The 15,081-nt window shown below is 46.6% G+C and overlaps 1 protein-coding gene across 1 annotated transcript in view; it reads right to left on the bottom strand.

Moving 5' to 3' along the window:
• SYCP1 (synaptonemal complex protein 1) overlaps positions 1 to 15,081 on the bottom strand; it is a 1,202,159-nt gene that overhangs the window by 1,136,920 nt on the left and 50,158 nt on the right. Inside the window, exon 2 of the mRNA XM_069633416.1 lies at positions 4,377 to 4,493. Within this exon, the coding sequence (XP_069489517.1) occupies positions 4,377 to 4,493 (117 nt within the window). The remainder of the gene's footprint in view (positions 1 to 4,376; positions 4,494 to 15,081) is intronic.

Raw genomic sequence — 15,081 nt, 5'->3', positions numbered from 1 at the left:
CCAGACCCTGAGGTGCCTTCCTTCGTGGAAGCTGATGCTTCCAGTTTTGCTACAGGAGCCGTCCTTTCACAAAAATGCCCTCAGTCTGGTGAGTCTCATCCGGTGGCCTACTTCTCTCGGAAGTTGACTCCTTATTAAAGGAATTACACCATAACTGAAAGAGAACTGCTGACCATTAGAGACAGGTTTGCAGAGTGGCAACACCATTTGTTGGATGCTTGTTATCTGGTTACCGTATATTCTGACCACCGCAGTCTGTTGCCCTTTCAGTCAATGAAGTGTCTCACGGCCAGGTTAGCCCGTTGGTATCTTGTTTTCTCTCAGTATCATTTTTCCATCACCTACTGCCCTGCCATGGCACAGGTCTCCACTGATGCACTCTTACAACTCAATTCAAGTGTGGAGAGTGGCCACTCTAAACCACTTCGTCTATTGCCCTCTAACGTGGTATGTGGTTGCTCAGTCCAACCCCACATGAGAACGTGTATAGAACGATGGGTTTCTTCCCATCCTGAGGAGGTGGCGGACATGGAACCTTGATGTGGTGGACGGCCTTCCCTTTATTCAAGGTCGGGTCTTTATACCACCCGGACAACCTCGTACCTGGGCTCTGCAGTGGGCTGATGATTCCATAGTGGCAGCCCATCCAGGTCAGAAAAAGACACTGGTAGCATTACACCGTTGATCATGGTGGCCCGCTATGACTCGCGACACAATGCAAGTCCTCACGGTCCAAACCCATGGAATTATTGCAACCATTACCTGTTCCTTATAAACCATGGCAGATGGTCTCCATGGACTTTATTGTGGAGCTACCAAACATCAAGGGTCTTAACACGATCTGGGTAGTCGTGGACTACTTTACGAAGTATGCTATCTTTGTATCTTGTGCAGGTCTACCATCAGCTCCCAGGTTGGCTGAACTTTTTCTCACCAACGTCTTTCGACGTTTTCAGTTTACCGGCTATTATCGTTACAGTCCGGGGCTCCCAATTCACCTCTTGTTTCTGGGCCGCACTCACCCAATCCCTGGGTATCGATGACTGGTTTTCCTCTTCCTACCATCCACAGAAAGATGGCCAAACCGAGAGGCTCAATGCCACGCTGGAACAATATTTGCGTTGTTTATGTCTACAATTCCAGCAGACCTGGTTGTCAGTGTTGTTCCAAGCGGAGTTCGCTTCCAACAATTCATTGCATACCTCAACGGGTGTATCTCCATTTTTTGCCTTGTTGGGCTTTCACCAAAGGACCTTACCCTTAGATCCTGCATTACCATTGGATAATTCGGCAGCCACCGCCTGTGTACGGGACATGGATCAAGTACACCGGGACGTTCGGTTGCATTTGCTATGGGCACAGGTTTGTGCTAAGTGGAATGCCGACGCTCACAGGTCTCCTGCCCTGCATTACCAGGTGGGCTTGAAAGTCTGGCTGTCGTCTCGGCATCTGAACATTCCTGGCAGGCGTTCCTTGCTGCCACGTTTTGTTGGTCCTTATGTCATAGAGTCCATTGTCAATCCTGCGGCTGTCAAATTAACTTTACCGCTGTCTTGGCACATCCATCCGGTATTCCATGTGTCACTTGTTAAGCCATGTGTAACCAACACTCGTTTGCTGACCCATCCCGCTCCAGTGATGGTGGATTGGGTAATAAGAGTATGTAGTGTCACGTATCCTGGATCATAGGATTGCTCGGGGCATGTTCTACTATCTAGTTGAATGGAAGGGCTACGTCTCTGCGGACAGAACATGGGAACCGTTGGCGCATATTCATGCCCCTCGCCTTTTGTGTGCTTTCCATGCATCCCGGAGGTTGTCGGCACCTTTGGGGGCGGATGCTGTCACACGTAGCCCTGCGCCATCTGCGCAACACTTGCAGAGACCGATTGGTTTAAAGTGACCTTGGGGTTTGTTTCGCTGTGTTAGCGCTTCTTTGTGGAAGAAATGGATGTTGCCTTAGAAACTGGCAAACAAAGCGTTCCTCCTGTGTCATGTGGCTAACCGACGTTCCTAATCGGGTTACGTCTGTGCAGACTCCACCCCTGCTGGAAATATAAATCCTCGCAATGCCTTGCTTCGGTGCTTCTATTTAGCTTTTAGTGACTGCTCTCAGACAATCCCTTGTCCATTCCGAAGCTCTTCTAACTGCATTCCTGTGTTTCCTGACTCTGGACCGCCTACTGGACTTGCTCTCGCTCCGTGCTTTAGTTACGGTTTGATTCTCTGGTTACAGGAATGCGGACTGCCCCGACCCTGCCACGCCATTAGATTCTGCTACGAAACCTTACCTGGATTCCGCTCCAGCTCCGACCTCATTCCTACCTGTTTATCGAGTCCTATGCAAACCGCGTACCTGGTTGGGGATGCCAATACTTATTTCCTCGGCGTCTGGGACTCCTCTTGGTGCTGCATACACCCTCTCCTGGAATTGTGTGTACCGAAAAACTCATTAAGACCTACCCTACTCCGTGGGAAATGTTCACTTCTCTTCCTCCTGCATTTCCAAAGACCATCCTTATACTTACCTTAGCTGTTGAATTCCAATCCTTTAAAGCATTGTGTCTCTTCTGCTCTTCACGTGCACAGTGAATGCTTTGCTGCCAGTGCACCATCCCGGAACCAGCGCGTCCCTCGTGCCGCCCGGGGTAGATTGTCCCATACTAACCTACCTGTTTATTATTTTATCCTGTCGTTGCATTGACACATCAGTTGACTTCCTCTGGATTTGGTTGTAAGAACTGAACATTAGGTAGAGGGAGGAGGGTAGAGCCATATTCCATCTAGCCCTTAGTGTTAATTGTCTCTCCTTTATTCAAGTTCAGACCCTCTGACAATAACAAGATAATAACAGGTATTCCATACTGCAGTTGAAGCATAGGGATCGTTGCTTGTATTCTTGTGACTCTATTAATGCTTGTTTTTTCTTTACAGCATTGGTACAAGCGGTCCATGTGTTCCCCCGCTCTTTTGTGGGATCAACTCCTCTGTCTGACTTCTTTGAACAGCAGAGGGGTGTATCATAAAAAAGAGTTCCCTCGAGTTGAGGAGGCCTGTATACAGAGAGGACATGGTGGATCAGGCTCACTGTTGAGATCTCTATCCTGCTCCCTGTCACTTTACCTCTATCACGGGACGACAACACCCCTGGCTGTGAAGGTGTGGTGAGTAACAGCAAGATGGCCAAAGGACAGGACAAAGAACCTTGTGGAATGGCCATTTTGGAGCCAGGCCACCTATTCGTGCCAAACGCGGTTTGCATGGCAAGAAAGGGTTAAAAATACACGAAAAGATAAGCTGTCACTAGCCCTGTCCAAGGCACATCTGTACTTCTCCAAAAAATCTATTTGAGAGTGTCTATGGCCTTCGAAATGATTATTGAACCCAAGCGCACTGTACTGTAAGGTACTTTGTGAACTTGTAACATGTTGCTGAAAAGTTGCCACATTGCAAGGACTAAAGGAAAAAAAGTCTCCCAGTCCTGACTGTCTTTAAGGGCATGTCAGTTTCCCCATAACAAAGTGAGCGAAAAGCCCAGTGGAGTGCAGCTGAAGGCTGGGGTCCCCTGGCAAAGTCAGACTATGGTGTAAAACATCAGCAAAAAGTTGGGGGATACACAACTGGAGGGAAAATTACATATCAAATGGAAATCTTTACTAACACCGAGCGACCAACATCTTGCATCAAGAAGTGAAAAAAAAGTACAATGTTTTCTGATGAAAACATCGAGTGAGTCGAAGACTCTGTGTTCCTATACAGCGTGTGGTGCTTGGGGGGAAAAAGGAGGGAAATGAAGTTGGAGCTTAGTGACATGGTATTTATACAATGCCTGATGTCACGCCTGGAGCCGACGACCAGACACCGAGCAAGAGGGATCGACGGTCGACTGCTGGGTTGAGGTCCATTACGACCCCTGTCAAAAAATGTCCAAAGCAGCAGAAATGGAGGGAATATCTGTCAGATGAGGAATCTGTGGGAGAAAGGCAATCCATATAAAGTATGTTATTTTGTGTCTGTCAGCTCCAAGGCAGCTGAAAAAAACGACTTTGAAGACTAAAGTTATATCTTAAAAGGAATTTGCAACACAGATTGTACTGAATGAACAATGACACACGTTAGATACATTTAAAATCATATTTTTATTGAGTATGTGGAAGGCATAACCACAAAGAAGTTCTGTCATTTATGGGATCTTAATTTTCTAGAACACCATCCTAAAAGAAGGGGTGCTTTTACTTGTGTAACTTTCTTTAACTGTTCATGATAGAGGGTGCTCATGGCAAACAGGAGAAGTTACATAGCAGCACCCTTTATATGCTCTATCGTAAAGATTAGCAGACATTTAGCCATTAAAGTGGATGGTTAACATGACTTACTTCTGCACAAAGCTTTGCTTCTGCTATGTTTTTCTCCTCAATTTCTTTTTTATAACTGTCAACTGTTTCTTCATATTGCACTCTAGAATTGTCCAGTTGCATATTTAGTTTATTCACCTGTCAAAAAACATGTTTCTTACCCATTAGTAAGACTAAGAAATTTTACAGAAAAGTTATGTATTATTATGACTGTTTCTCCATCTTTAATATCTTTCATAGATTTAATATACTGTGAAACTCTTTCCGAGCGAAGAAAGTACATTTGAAGCATTACACCCGTTACATTATGAGCTGTTTCCACTCCTACTAACAAGACATCTTTTGAAATGTGTAATGTCCACGTTCAAACTTGTGTCACTTTTTACTTCTCAAGCGATAACCAGTCCAGCGATAGCCCATTTTTGTTCCACACAATGGTGATTGTAATGGTACCCAGAATTTGTGATTTGCCTTTAAATGTTGCCAGAAAATAATCAAAAGAACAAAATGCAAGTTTATTTTTGAAACATCACTCTAGAATTACTTACCTGGATTTTCCTCCCACAAATTCAACATTATTGAGAACCATATCAGCACCGCAGCAGATCTTTGGAAACGTGTCCACCGCTAGGGGGTGCAGAGCAGCTCTGCACCAGACATGACTCAGGGCCAGTATATATCGAGGTGCTGAATGACCGTGGAAGCGATGGTGTACTGCTGTGCACCAAGAGGGACAGGTTGGGAGGGCGATGAAGAATCCATCAGAGGAACATCCTTTAGAAATAACATTTCCGAGAGGTAAGTCATTTCTTCTTCTAATGGATTCCTTCCTGTTAGGCAGAATCACCCGCAGTGCCCTTTGGGAACACTACCGGCAATAAGGACTACAAGTGTAAGCACAATTTCACCTTTGGTACAAGCCTGTACTACACAGTAAAGTGGTAGTGATGGCTGAGCAGCCAGACTTATCTCAAGAGTTTAAGTGAGCAGTAGAACAAGTTACACAAAGGACCAACCAATACAGTGATTCAAGTAAACAGTTACTCAAGGTTTCTCAGTAAAAGAATATACATTTATTTACTCAATCATTTATAAAACATTACGCTAGTATAAGCAGCTCAATATCACACAAGATATGCCACAAAAATCCAACCGGTAAATAACTAAACAAGTTTAGCTCAAAAATGAAGTGCGAGCAAAATGGCACTTTAGATATTTACAAAGGGAAGGAAAAGACAAGGTTATCAAAATAGACAGCCCAAATACAATCATAGGCAAGGCAAAGGGTTCAAGTTAAATACAACCAGCAATTTTTCTCAGCAGTCATGGGCCAAAGTCAATGGTTCAGAGTCTTTTGTATAGGATAGCACAGTTCTGGTAAATAACGGTTAAGTCTTTGCCACAGATTTTTAAAGGATTTGGCTAGGCGAAAAGTTTGACGAATGTTTAGGGAAGGACAAGCCTTCGTAGTTCAGGAAAGTTTCACACACTTTCTCGATGTCCAAAAAGATTTCTGGACTGTTTTTGCACAGTACCTTTTTAAAAGAAGAAAGGTGTAGCTCAGGCAGTTGTTCCTGGCAGTTCGAGCAGATCTCGCTGTTCCTGTGCTTCAGTCGTGGCGAAAAGAACGAGGACGTCGCGAGGTTCCTGCACTGCCCAAGGAAGAGGCCAAAAGCTGTAGCAAGACGTCGGTTTAAGGTTTGAGTGCCTTAAAGTCCCCCTGGATTCCTTCCCTCTGGCTATCCGGTTTTCAACAGCACTCTGAAGAAAATTCGACCAGAATAGGACGGTGTCCAGGGGGCTTACGAGTTGGTTGTTCCCACTAAACTCAAGGAAGGAAGTTAACCTTGAACGGCTTCTCTCTCGCCCGAGTTTCAGGCAATTTGGACCTGCAGCAGGACTTCACCAGTCGTCCAGGAGTTGAAGCAGTCCTCGTCCTTCCTCTCCTCTTCGGTTCTGTCATTCCAGTGGTTGACTCTGCTTTCCAAGTCCCAGAGACCCGCTTTTAAACAGTTTTCCCCCATTCATTCAGCCTGGCTGTCACTCACCCAGCAGGGTGGCTGTCCTTGCCGGACAGTCAGCCAGCCAATCACACCAGAGTGCATTCAGGTCTCCTAGGAGACTAAGCACAGGGAGTTTCGGGCACCTCCCTCACAACCTGTCCACCCAAGACCCTCTGACACCAGAGGAGAGCCTCAGCACAGAAGCCCGCCAAAGGGCACGAACAAAGGGATCAAACCTGGTTTGGCGTGCAGAGTTACACACAAGAAGGACTTTTCCTAAAGGAAATGGCAAAAACCATGACCGGAGTCTGTTTTTACAGCTAGGTCTGGGTGCCATATTGTAAAACCCCTGATTTTGAGCTACCGTTGTTAGCGGTCGCGAAAGAATCACGGTACTGTCCACCAGCCATTTAAAATAGGAAAAGGTAACCTTTTACTGTTACATGAGTGTTTAGACTCGTGGGAAGCTAAGCAATCCCTCCAGCACTCTATAGTAAGATAGGGTATGCTGGGTCAGTAAATTTAAAGAGACTTGTATTAAAACTCCATAACCAAAGAACACAAAAGTAAAACACACACAAAATACATGGAAGAGTGGGGGGAAAAAAGGCTCACACTCTTCCTAGGTAAACAATTAAATCCCAGAAATCCAGCAAAGTTGCTGGGGGTCTCAAAAGGTAAGGGAAATTGGCACATTTGGAGAATTCTCCCTAACACTCGTCCCCCCCCAGACTAAGGGACAGTAGGATTTAATCCACTCCTGGATGAATCTCCTTACTCCAGTCGGTCAAACATCCTGGAGAGACCATCAGCATTTTGGTGGTGACACCCTGACCTGTGTTCAATGGTAAAAAAAAACCCTTGCAGGCTGATTGACCATCTCAGTAGTTTTGGGTTTTCCCCTTTCATTTGCATCAACCATCTCAAGGGTTGGTGGTCAGTTTGAATCACAAAAGTAGATCCATACAAGTATGGTCTAAACTTCTTCAATGACCACACAATAGCAACGCATTCACGCTCAATGGTTGCCCACCTTGTTTCTGGTTTCTTCAGCTTCCTGCTGATGAAGCAAATGGGGTGCTCCCTACCTTTCTCATCCAGTTGACTAAGGACTGCACCTATACCATACCTGTATTTGAAGCATCTGTCTGCACAATGAAGGTTTGGTTATAGTCAGGAGCTCCTAGGACTGGAGCTTGACAAAGGGCTTTCTTTAGGCCTTCAAATGCTTGAGTGCACTCCTCATTCCACCTGACCTTTTTAGGGAATTTGGGAAGAGGAGATCACATTCAAGGGAGAAACTATGGATCCATAGTTCTCAATGAAGTTCCTATAGTACCCAGTGAGACCTAGGAAGGCTCTCACTTGGGTTTGAGTAGTAGGGGTGGCCCAGTTTTGTACAGCTTGTACTTTGCTAGGCAACAGCCTTATTTCACCTCCTCCTAACTCATGTCATGTCCAAGGTAGACCACTTTACTCTGACCAATTTGACATTTACTAGCCTTTATGGTCAGATGCACCTGCTCAATAGCCTGCAAAACATATCCTAAGTGGTCAACATGTTCTTTTCAAGTAGGGCTGAACACTGTAATGTCATCCAAGTATGCCATGCAGAAGTCCTCCATCCCATTCAGAACCTGATTAACCATCCTTTGGAATATAGCATGTGCATTCTTTAATCCAAAAGGCATTACCTTAAACTGGTAGATGCCTGCTGGGGTTGAGAATGCAGTTATCTCCTTGGCATGGTCTTTCAGTGCTATTTGCCAATAGCCTGAAGTTAGATCAAATGTGCTGAGGTAAATTTAAAGAGACTAGTAAAGTCAATGTAACTTTACATGTCCTGAGAGACAGTAGTCCTTCTCAGGGCAGGTATTTAAACCTTTGGGGAGTCTGAAAAGACACCCCTGTGCCACTTCACTGAAGGTGCTGTGTGAGACGCAGAAAAAGATGATGCCACTGGAGTTGTTTTAAAACTCCATAACCATAGAACACAAAAGTAAAACACACACAAAATATATGGAAGAGTCGGAAAAAAAGCTCACACTCTTCCCAGGTAAATAATAAAATCCCAGAAATCCAGCAAAGTTGCTGGGGGTCTCAAAAGGTAAGGGAAATTAGCACATTTGGAGAATTCTCCCTAACACTTCCTACCACGGATTCTTCATCTATGATAGACTCCCAGAGCCATAAGTGGATTTAGAGGAGGGGGGGGAGAATAAGGGCATCACCTATAGTAGAAGCTCTGTCGGACTGCCCTACAAAAACTGGCTTTCTGCAGTGACTGGAAATTCAGGCGGTAATGATTGGCAAATGTGTGCAGCGAGGCCCACCTTGGTGCCTGGTAAATGTCCAGCACAGGAACTCCTTTCGGCAGGGCAGAGGTGGTAGTCAGCCCTCTGGTAGAATGAGCTTTGAGCCCCGTAGGCACATCCTTTGCAGCCATATCAAAGCACTTTGAGAGGGTCTGTTTGGTCACCGCCCCGTCATCAGGAGCACCAGCCTAACCAAGGAAAAGCTGGTAATCTTTTGTGATGTCCCCGGTCTGAGAGACATAGTAGCTGAGGGACTACACCGGGGTCAGCCAATGGAATTGCTCCTAGGCCTTAAAAGAATGGGGTGTAGGAAAGAAAACAGGAAGAAGGACCTTTTGAGAGAGATTACATTTTGACACCACCTTCGGGAGGAAGGACGGTCCAACTCTAAAAGTCCCCTTTGCTTTGGAGAAAACCAAATAAGAAGATTTAACAGGCAACAAAGTGTGCAGTCTAAGAGTAGAAGAATGCAGGGGCTTAAAGGTGAAAAATTAGGGAAAGAAATGTTAACATCAAATTCAAACCCCACGCGGAACCACAAATTGGCGTGGGCGATACTGTGCGCACAATCCTGTAAAAACTGCGAAACAGTGAGCATAGTGAAGAAAGAGCCCACTCAGGGGACTGCTTAGAAAACGAAATAGCGATTGGTCACCAGGGGGCGCACAAATGAAATCCTCCTTCGTGTGAGCTCCTCACAAGGGTCCCGAAAAGTGGATTGAGCCCCCATAACGAGACCCCCCCCCCCGACCTGAACAACACTGGTTTCGGCTGTCGGAAGTGAGCAGGACCCCCTGGCAGAAAACCCAACCAGAAACGGAGCTTTCCTCACGGAGAAACCTGCCTCCTGATAACCCAACGCCTGATTGTGGAAAAGACCTGTGAACCTGTGCCGCACTTTCGTGCGGTTTCAAAGCTGTGTTACGAGCGGATTCCGACCGCTTATATCCGTGTGCACCGCCTTCAAGGCCCGTCAGAGAGAACCCGCGACACGCCGTGCCTGATTTTCAAGCGGACCCGCGAAGCCCATCAGATCTGCTCCCGCCCCCCGGGCGGAGGACAGACCCAGAAGAAGGCCGTCGGACGAGCAGGTACTGCAGTCGATGTCCCTGCACACCCGTGGGAAGGCTGCCAGGAGATAGGGTCGGCGCTACAGATTCCCCTCTTTGACTCCCGCGCGGGCGCGTCCCCTGTGCCGTGTGACCCGGGGAGGCCCACGCGAGGAACACGCACTATCGCGCAACGCAAGACCACCCCCACCCCGCAACGGAGCACTGCCGGTTCCTCATAGTGCAAACGCCTGAATGGGAGCTCCCATAGCTCAACACGGATAGAGGACTCGCACCAGGCTGGCACCAGGCCTTCGCCAATAGCTGCCTGTCTTGTCCATACCTCGCCACACGCAATCCTCCTCCCCAACTCCACGTATAACATAAATGGCGGGCTCCCCCTGGAGCGCTTGATTGCCTGGAAGACAGGGTGGATCACGGGCATCATCGCTGGTACCATGCCCGTTATAGCAAGTTTCGCTTCCTGGCTCCCCACCCTCGATTTCTGTACTGCATAAAGCACAATCACACTGTGCACTACCAAACACGACCAGAGGCCTGGAAAGGGGGAACAAACTACAGAGCCATAAAACCTCCGATTCAGAGGACACTCCAGGGCCTCCCTGGGCCCCTGTGGAACAGGGCGTGTGCCCTCCTCAGATCCCTTCTGTTCCTCTGACCTTCCCTGGACCATGATCATAGACCCAACACATTACTGCATGCGGTTCACGCACAGAGGGTTTCCCCCCACTGCTGCATCGGCCGACCAGGGCTTCCCTTAAGGGACTACAGAGACAAAGCTGCACCACCCCCGGGAGATGAATTTACGTATTGGGTCTGCTCCACCCAGCAAACCCAAGTCTTCACATGGAACCACCGCAAAACACCTTCCGGCGCACCTAACAGAAATGCGAGGCCCTGAATTTGCTGCATTAATCTGCTAAACCCACGCACTCCTTATGGAGCAGCCCTCGATACACGGATAAGGACTACTCCTACACAAGGGAAGACTGACCCCGGACATATCTTGGCAAGCCGCTGCTAGCACCAAGCTCAGGAGAGCAACATCAGCTAAGAGGCGCAGACCCAGGGAAAGAAAGTGGCAGACTACAGACCCTCCAATTGTTAAACAGATATCACAAAGTAACAAAAAGAAAGGAGACGACTGCCTCCCGAGCTACAACTACGAAGGGTGAAATCTCGCCCCAGCGACCCAGGCATATAGAGGCGCACCCTCCAAAGAATTCCCAGAGGACATAAAGAAAGACTACATTGTGGAGCCACCCGGGTAGGACACCCACCATACAAGAATTGTTACGGCCCCGGCTGAACCGTTACCACCCTCAAAACCTTCTAGAACTCATGAGCGTGAAAGAGAAATTAGCCTCATTCGCCTACGCCTCTCTGCCCTCCGGAACCAGCAAACTCTTTATGGCAATCCCAGATTTGACAGCGAGTAAATTAGCGGCCACCAGGGGAGATATCGCAGCTTTACTAGGAGAAATAAAGAACTTGGGGGCCAACATTGGATGTAAAATAGACAAAATCACGAATCGCCTGGACGACATGGAGGGAAGGCTGGAAGGAGTGGAGAACAACCAAGCCTCCATAGACACACTGGAGGCACAGCTGGATCAGTAGATGACGGAACTAGAAAGGCGGGAAGAGGACATTAAACTAAAGCTAGATGATTTGGAAAACTGCGATAGACGAAACAACATATGTATTTTTGGGATCCCTGAACGAGAAGGGGAGACGGAGAGCAACCTGAGAAACAACCTACATGACATCATCAAACTCCTGATCGCTGATGACACCATTGATAAACCCAAAACTGAAAGAATACAAAGGGCTGGTGGCCCCCCGGGTGGACCGAGATCAGTACTTGCAAGATTTCACCGCTTCCAGGATAAGACCAGAGTCCTTGAGAGGGCAAGAAACAGCCATGAAATCACGCTCGGAGGTGCTCAGATCTCAATATATCAAGATCTGTCATCAATGACACTTGCTCTCCGGCGAATGTGTGGACCCCTGACGAAGCACCCGAAAGAAAAGGATATAAGGTACAGATGGGGGTACCCCTTCTCCCTCTCCATCGAATATGAGGGCAACAAAATAAAGTTGAGCTCGGAAAGGGAAATCAAAACATACATTTCCAACCTAATTGGCCCTCGCTTAGAAGATGAAAACCGGGAAGGCCCACAACGAGAGGATAGGGGATGGCGTCTATAGGGTCCCAGGAGAAGACGTGTGAAGGGTTCAAGGAAATTCTGAAGAGGTAATGCCTCCCCAGAGGCACCCAACTGATCATCCACAGAGCCTGGTAAGATGACACCTTTTTAAATGTAAGAGATAGAGACTTAAATGGCCATATTAGGGGGAGGGGAATGAAAATGGAAAGGAAGGCTCAAAAGGAAAAGAAAGAGAAAAAGGGGGGGGAAGAGAAAAGAAGAAAGAAAAAGGAAAAAAACTTCCTTCTTGCCTGACAACAAGGACAAGACATAGACATGGGCTGGGCATAGGGGGCTCAATCGGAACTGAGATGTTATATTAACCAAGGGGCCGTGAGGTAACGGTCTCCATAGGTGGTTCGATGCTGGACCAAAGTCATCATTCAGGTTCATTCGAACACCATCAACTCAGGAAGGGAGGGGAGGAGGAGGGAAGGGGAGATGGAAACCTAGAGAAGGTCGTAGCAACATCTGAACTAATCCGAAAAACTAAATGCCCTTTGGGACTTAGAGAGCGAATAATCATCTGGTCACTTAATATGAGCAACTTCCCGATAAAAACCAGCAATGGCATCAATTGATGTACTGAAACCGAGGGACTCTCTCAGAGTAGGGACCATAAATGTGAAGGGCCTGAACTCACCAACCAAGAGATCACTGGTGTCCAGAGAATTTCGAAGATCTAGTATCGACATCCTTCTCTTGCAGGAGACAAAGTTTGCAAAGGGAGAAGAACGAAGCATCCTTGGGAAGCGGGAGGGCTGGAATTCTGGGGCTCTGGTCCACTTAGGAAGGAAGGTGTCGGAATCTCACTTAAGAAAGGAGTTCAATTTGAAGTAGATAAGGCATGGTCCGATGTGGGAGGGCATGCTCTTCTGATTACGGGGAAAATTGCAAAAGTAATAATAACGATTGCTACTGTATACCCGCCCAACACCGGACAGACCAAATTCCTTGAGAAAACAATCCCTAAAATAATGTTGGAAGCCTCAGGACATATTATTCTGGGTGGCGACTTTAACCAGTGGGCAGACCCGACTAAAGACTGGAAACCAGGTAACCCCGAAACGCAAAGTCAGTATAAGGGTGACCGCACTGAACTGTTAGATATAATGAACATGTACGAAATGAAAGACGTGTGGAGAATTTTACACCCCAACGATAGAGGATACACCTTTCACTCGAACCCCCACAACACATTTACGCGTATCGACTATGTATTTCTCACAGGTGATCTCGCAAACACCACAACATATTCAGATATCGTCCCGATAACATGGTCGGATCATGACATGGTCCTGGCGGACATTAAATGGGCGGACCTACCTGTTATGGGAGGAAAATGGCAATGTAATGAGAGCCTCTGGAAAGATGCAGTTTTTAAAACTGATACATGGAGAGGCATCCTAATACGAGAAGGGTCCTCTAAGGAAAGGGAACGAAAGATCATAGAACACAGACTAAGAACTGAAATATGCCAATTCGAGGGAGAGATAAGAAAGAACCCTGAAGTAGATCTTAATAAAATGAACACAGCGCAACAAAAAAGGGAGGAACTAAGATTGGTGGAGCATGAACAAGTAATACGTAAACTGAGATTCCTTAAACAGAAATTCTACAAAAAGGGAGGCAAGGCCGACGCACTATTGGCCGCCAGACTTGGAGAACAAAGAGCAGGTCGCAAAGTAGAAGAAATAATAGGGGACGATTCCTCTTCGACTCCCATTCCACACACCATCCCAGAGTGCTTTGCCAATTTCTTTGAGACCTTATATACCTCAGAGATAACTCCCGGCCAATTAGATATAAACTCCTACCTATCCCCAATCAATATGCCCTTGATAACGTTCCCATAGGCCGAGCTGCTCGACTCTCCAATTGTTGAACAGGAAATCCAAGACGCAATCAAAAGGTTAACTCTGGGCAAATCTCCAGGGGAAGGTGGCTATACCGCCGGCTTCTATAAAACCTTTAGCAAGCAATTAACACCTTTCCTGGTAGAATTATTCAACGAGATAATAGAGACAGGAGAAACACCAGACTCCTTCAAAAGAGCACTGATAACGGTGATCCCCAAGGATGGGAGAAACCCCAAACAATGTGGATCATACCGTCCCATCTCCCTTCTTAATCTCGATGCCAAAATATACGCGAGGGTGTTAGCTGCAAGATGGAAACATTGATGCCCCACCTAATACATTCCGATCAAGTTGGGTTTATACTGGGAAGGCAAGGGGTGGACACTATGCGCAAAACACTACACCTCGTCCACGCAGCGCATACCCTGCCCAGCGACCCTGCCCTCTTATCGATAGACGCAGAAAAGGCTTTCGATAGAGTCGAGTGGGAATTCCTAGGAGCGGTCCTGCAGAAGGTTGGAATAGGCCCGAGATTTAGAAAAGGAATACAGGCAATATACACATCCCCCAAGGCGATGATATTCGTAAATGGAGAATACTCGAGATGGATCGAATTGAAGCGTGGAACTCGACATGGATGCCCCTTCTCCGCAATTCTCTTTGCGCTCTCCTTAGAACCCCTGGCACAAAAGTTAAGATCCGACCCCAAGGTAGAGGGAATGAGATTGGGACCAACGGAATATAAGGTAGCACTCCATGCAGATGATATTCTGTTAAACATAACTAACCCTTCCGTATCCATCCCCCAAGCCCTTCACCTATTGGAAGAATATGGACAATTCTCCGGGTTCAAAGTGAACAAGACTAAATCGGTACTGTTCCCCTTCAGGGATCCGTAGAAGAAAATGAACCACATGGGCAGCAAGCCTTTATTAAATGGGAAACCGACTCTCAGGTTAGTTTATCTGAATTGAGCCACCTCAATAATATTATTCGTTAACCAGAAGTTTAAGTTTAATAATGGAGTAAAATATTTATGTTTTACAGAAAATACCAAGCCAATCCAATTTTCTAAAAACCTGAAGAAGGGCACACTTAGCCCGAAACGCGTAGTTTAAAGATAGGAGATCTAACTGGAAAACATATCAAGATTATTGGATTTCTTCTCACGAGACAGTTTGAAACATATTACAATAATATGTGAATGAGATGTCCACTATGAATTTACAAATGAGTAAATGTACAACCAAAGTGCTACTAAGAAAGTTT

Source organism: Ambystoma mexicanum, chromosome 13, assembly GCF_040938575.1.
Source record: "Ambystoma mexicanum isolate Mex_15411 chromosome 13, UKY_AmexF1_1, whole genome shotgun sequence".
In the NCBI taxonomy this organism is placed as follows: Eukaryota; Metazoa; Chordata; class Amphibia; order Caudata; family Ambystomatidae; genus Ambystoma; species Ambystoma mexicanum.
Note: the sequence above shows the minus strand (reverse complement) of the source record. Positions and strands in the feature narration are given on the sequence as shown.